Source organism: Arachis ipaensis, chromosome B10 (assembly GCF_000816755.2).
Source record: "Arachis ipaensis cultivar K30076 chromosome B10, Araip1.1, whole genome shotgun sequence".
Taxonomy (NCBI): Eukaryota; Viridiplantae; Streptophyta; class Magnoliopsida; order Fabales; family Fabaceae; genus Arachis; species Arachis ipaensis.
Window position 1 is genome coordinate 17,200,008 of NC_029794.2, and position 5,775 is coordinate 17,205,782.

Consider the following 5,775-nt stretch of genomic DNA (forward strand, 5'->3'; position numbering starts at 1 on the left):
GGAGGGGATAACGGTTGGGGTATGGGGAAGAGAGATTTGGTGGGATTGCTGGGATATGATAGGGTGATGGGAAGGGTGGTTGGTAAAAGGGGGATGGAATAGGGATGGGAAGGTGGGCAAGGGGAAAGAGGGAGTAGGGGGTTGTGGTTTGAACGGTCAAGTGGGGTGAGACCCACTGGTTTTACCGATTTTAATGTTCAAACCTCTTTCTTCAAATTCAATTCTGCGTTGCTGGTGCTAAATGCCAGCTCCAACATTTAGCGCCACCACCTCAAGTTTTTTTTGAAATTAAGGACGAGGCCTGGCGTTTAGCACCCTATGAGGCATGTGCTCCTTGGATTTTGTGCTATCTAGGGCCAACACCCTAGCTACCAATTCAAGTGCTAAACGCCTAACTTGGCATTAAGCACCCAAATCGTCGTAATTTCACCTCGATTCGCATGTTCCTCAGTGCTAAACGCCTAGCCTGGCGTTTAACGTCAGCCATCAGAGAGCTTCTTGATAATTGTGCCATCTCTGGGGCTGAACGCTCATCCTAGTGTTTAGCTCCAGAGCACTCGAGTAAAATACTCCCCAGGGTATTCTGTTTCTCTTCCAGAGTCCTCCTGTTCCTATTCTAAACACTTTGCATGACTACAAACATAAGTAAACCAAGGAAAACTATGAATAAAAGTCATAAATAAATAAAAATTAAACAGAAAACAAAATCAAAGGATACTCAGAGTTGGGTTGCCTTCCAACAAGCGCTTCTTTACTGTCACTAGCTTGACGATCAACTCTGCTAAGATGAGGGTTGATCATAGTGCTTTAGCTCCTCATCTCTCACTATGAATCTTTTTCCGGTGTTCTTATAGTTTAACTCAATATGCTTAAGAGAGAGGATCATGTTCACAGTATGAGACAAGATTAGGCTTTTAGTCAACACCACTTTCACTCCTAGTGAGAAATCTTCAGTAGGGATCTTCTTGTTTTTCATCCCTTGGGTATTTTCTTCTTGGGACCTTTCTCCTTGGTAGATGATGCACACCCAACACCCAACTTAATTTTGATGTCAGGAGGGATTGTATTAATTTCCACCAAAGGAGGCTTGAGCTGTAAACTCTACTTCACTTCATTCATGGATCCTTTGAGATTTGGGTTAGTGGAATCCTTCTTCATCCAATTGTTTCTTTCACTTGAGTGTTGCATGGATCCAAAAACCTTGAAGATCAAAAGCTCCTCATGCACCCTCAAAACAAATTCACCCTTTTCCACATCGATCAGAGCTCTTCCAGTGGCTAGGAATGGTCTTCCTAAGATGATAGAGACATTTTCATCCTCTCCCATCTCAAGGATCACGAAATCTACTGGGAAGAAGAATTCCCCCACCTTGACCAAGACATTCTCCACCATTCCATGTGCATGTTTCAAAGACTTGTCTGCCATTTGTAATGCTATTCTTGTTGGTTGTACCTCTTGAATTTGCAGCTTCTTCATCACAGATAAGAGCATTAAATTGATACTTGCACCAAGATCACATAGGGCTTTGTCAAAGATTGTGCTTCCAATAGTGCATGGAATCTGAAAGCTCCTTGGATCTGGCATCTTCTTTGGCAGTTTGCTCTGAATTATGGCATTGCATTTCTTGGTCAGGACTACAGTTTCATCTCCCCTTAAAGTCTTCTTCTTGGAGAGTAAATCCTTCATGAACTTGACATAGAGAGGCATTTGCTCCAAAATTTTAGCAAAAGAAATATTGATTTGCAACTTTCTGAAGACTTCTAAGAACTTTGAAAATTGCTTGTCCTTGGTCTCCTTTTGCAGCTTCTGGGGATATGACATCTTGGGCTTGTACTCAGGAGCCTTGGGCAGTGCCGGATATTTTTCATGATCATCTGGAAAGGGGTTATTCGGATGCCTTGGAGGGGCATGTGCTACCATATCCTCAGTCTTCTCTGGAGCTTATTTTTCAACTGGTCCCTCAATAACTTGTGCTTCCTCTCTGGTCGTCAATTCACTTACCACTGTGATAGCCTTGCACTCTTCTCTTGGATTAGGTACTGTGTCACTAGGAAGAGTGTTAGAAGACCTCTCAAGTACTTGTTTGCTCAATTGACCCACTTGTATCTCCAAGTTTCTGAGTGAGGCTCTAGTTTTCTGCATAAAACTATAAGTATTCTTGGAGAGTTCTGCAACTATAGAAGCCAAGTTAAGAGTATTTTGAGGTTGAGAGGGTGCTTGTTGTGCTGAGAAGCCTGAAACTGACAGTTGTTAAAATTATTCTGATTAAAACTGCCTTGAGAATTATTGAAGTTTGGTTGCCTCTAAGATTGGTCTCTCCACCTAAAGTTGGGGTGATTCCTCCATCTCTGATTAAATGTCTTAGAATAGGGATCATTATTGGGATTTCTGGAGGAGTTTCCCATGAATTTAACTTGTTCAGAAATAAACTATCCATAGTTATAAGTCTCACCTTGAGGGAAGCCATCACTCATATCATAGGAAGTATCTTGAGCATTAAAGGCTGAGACTTGCATTCCACTCAAACGTTGTGTAATAGCATTAATTTGCTGACACATGGCCTTGTTCTGGGTAAGAATAACATCCAAGGTATCCAACACCGTAACTCCCTTCTTCACTATGGTCCTCTCAAAAGAGTACAAATATTGGTTATTGGCAACCATCTCAATCAACTCCATAGCTTCTTCAAGGGTCTTTTTTATGTGGAGTGACCCTCTGCAAAATTATCCAGAGACATTCTGGCGGTCTCAGAAACTCCATCATAGAATATCTGCAACTGAATCTAGTCTGAGAACATATCAAGGAGACACTTCCAGAGTATCAACTTGTATCTCTCCCAGGCTTCATAGAGAGACTCACCTTCTTTCTGCCAGAAGGTTTGAACGTCTATTCTCAGCTTAGTCAGCCTCTGAGGTAGAAAGAACTTGGACAGAAATCTGTTAACCACCTTATCCCAAGTGTCCAAGCTCTCCTTGGGCTGAGTGTCAAACCACTATTTAGCTCGGTCCCTTATAGCAAATGGGAATAGACATTAAGATAAACTCCATTTTTCTTCATAGTGTCACAGATTTACAGGAAATTAGATATGAACAAGTTTGGGTTTTTCTACGGGAGTCCGTATAACTGGCAATGCTGCTGCACCAAAGAGATCAACTGAGGCTTCAGCTCAGTTATTAGCAGCAACAGGAGATACAACAATGCTATTCTCATAAAAATCAGGAGTGGAGGCAGCGTATGAGACAAGTGTTTTCCTCGGTTGTTCAGGCATATTAGGAGGATTAACAACATTGACATTAACTGCATTGTTGTTATTGTTGAGCTCCATAGTGGACTCTTCAACTTTCTTATCAAACTTGTTACTGAGGTTCTCAGCAGCTTTATAAGCCCTAGCTTGCTGTAAATGCCTTTCCAAGGTTCTCTCAATTTCAGGATCAAAGTCTAAAAGAAGTTCTTTGTTCCTGTTCCTGCTCATAAATAATAGAAAACAAAGAAAAGGTAAAAATCTCTATGTCAGAGTGCAGAGAATTTTCAGTGAGGTATCCTGTGTAAAAGAAATAAAATAAGATAAACTGCACAAATAACACTAAAAATTTTGAAAATCAACAAAGAAAATAAACCACTAAATTCGAAAATAATGAAAAGAAAGTTAATCAGGAAAAATAAAATAAAATTACTAAGGGGACACCAAACTTAATTTCAGAAACTAAGATTGAATAAAAGTTAAAAACTAAGAACGCCTAATCTAAGCAATCAAACAACGGTTAGTTGTCAGTCACAGTCAATCCCCGACAACGGTGCCAAAAATTTGGTGCAGATTTTCCAATCCAAAACTTACCGACAAGTGCACCGGGTCGTACCAAGTAATACCTCAGGTGAGTGAGGGTCGATCTCACGAGGATTGATAAACTGAGCAATAATAGTCGAATTAATCACTTAGTCAGGCAGGAAGAAAATGGTGTTTTGAGGTTCAAAAGCATTAAAATACTAAAGTAAAGAGCGAGACAAGCAAAAGTAGAATGGCTGTGAAATGTATGTGAGAAGATAGTTAAGGTTTCGGAGTTATTTATTCTTCCGGATTAAGTTTTCTTACCAACTATTTTAATAATGCAAGATTCATTTCATGGCAAACTGTAATTGACTAAACCCTAATTCCTTAGTGATTTAGTCTCCTCTAACCTAACCAACCGCCAATTTCTTAGTCTCTTAATATAGATTAGAGGGTTATATTCAGTTCTAGTTTATTAGCCACAAAGACCCTAATTACCTAAATATAAGAGGATTATATGCCACGTATCCTGTTAAGTCCAAGTAATTAGCAGTTTAGGAGGAATTTACTTTCAAGCTAGTATTCAAGTGAGATAACTTTTTCAAGAATCAATAAGAATTCATATAAAACAAGAGTTATTCTTTCAATATACCCAGATTCATAAGATGAAGAACGAAAGTAATCCTTGAAATTGAATCAATACATTGATTAAAATAGAATGATAATAGTGTTAATCCATAGAAATAAACAGAGTTTCTAATCTTAACCATGGAGGTTTTAGTGGCTCATGACTCAAAGAGAAAACTAGGATTCAGAAAATGTGAAAGTGCGTAAGAGAGAAGATCCCCCGAAAGGCCAAATCTTTTTCCTTTTATATCTAACCTAATTTTATTTGAAACTAAAATAAAAAATAAAAAATAAATTCTAAACCTAAAAAATTTTGTTTGTAAATAAAAATAACTAAACCAAAATAAAATATAATAATTAAAAGCCAAATCCAACTAAAGATGCTCCTTTAGTAAAGTTTGATCCGCATAGCTGGCGTTAAACGCCAGGCTTGGCGTTTAGCGCTCTAGGGGGCAGAAAGTCTCCTTTTAATTCTAGCTTGCTGGTGCTAAATACCGAGCTTGGCGTTAGGGGTGAGCACGGGTAGCGGGTACCCGATTACCCATCCGAATCCGAACCGAACCAATTAAATTGGTTCTGGAACCAACGGGTAATCGGGTTCAACCCGAATCAAACCGATGGTCTTTGTTATTGATTGGTTCGGGTATCGGTTCTAGGAGTGCGGAACCCGAACCAACCCGCGAACCCGATCATATATTAATTAAATAAAAAAAATAAAAAATATATGGCAAAGATTATTCACTATTAATATGTTTGGATTTTAATGAGTTTAATTTTTTATGTGTTTGGTGTTTAACATGTTTGGATTATTTCTATTGATGTTACATGTTTATTGTACTTGTTGAATTTTTAAGATAAAAATTTGATTTTTTTTTATGAATTTCAAAGTCATCGGGTATCCAATTACCCGAACCGAACCAATCCGTTCTTAATCGGTTTGGTTTGGTTCGGATACATGTACAAAAAAACACAAATCCAAACCAAACCAAACCAATTATATTTTGATCAGTTTGGTTCTAATTTTATCATGAATCCGAATCAAACCGACCTGTACTCACCCCTACTTGGCGTTTAGCGCCCTAGTGGGCAGAGAACTTCCTTGCATTTCTGAGTTGCTAGCGCTAAACGCCCAGCAAAAACGATAAATTAAAATCCACTTATAATTCAAACACAAATAAAATATAATCAAACTACAACACTATTTTTCACGATCTTGTTTTAAATTATCAACTTCAATACCGTTGTTGTTCATCATAATATATATTCTCAAATTATTGCAAAAAATAAAAAAATAATTTCAATTTATTTTTTCAATTAACACATCATTTTTAAACAACAACAAAATTTATTAGATAATACAATACAAAAATAAAAAATAAAAA

At 38.0% G+C, this 5,775-nt stretch overlaps 1 protein-coding gene across 1 annotated transcript; it reads right to left on the reverse strand.

Annotated features, from left to right (window-relative positions):
* Window positions 1,102-2,678, reverse strand: LOC107620259. Its single transcript, XM_016322449.1, has 3 exons — window positions 2,453-2,678; window positions 2,041-2,234; window positions 1,102-1,689 (listed from the first exon to the last, which is right to left on the reverse strand). Exons 1-3 carry the CDS (start codon window positions 2,676-2,678, stop codon window positions 1,102-1,104), a joined length of 1,008 nt encoding a protein of 335 aa, XP_016177935.1.

Coding starts and splice junctions, on each gene's coding strand:
- LOC107620259 (XM_016322449.1), bottom strand. CDS start 2,678: ATGGAGTTGATTGAGATGGTTGCCAATAACCAATATTTGTACTCTTTT. Junction 2,235..2,452: donor GAGTGATGGCTTCCCTCAAG/GTGAGACTTATA, acceptor TGTCAGTTTCAG/GCTTCTCAGCACAACAAGCA. Junction 1,690..2,040: donor ACACTCTTCCTAGTGACACA/GTACCTAATCCA, acceptor CTCTATGTCAAG/TTCATGAAGGATTTACTCTC.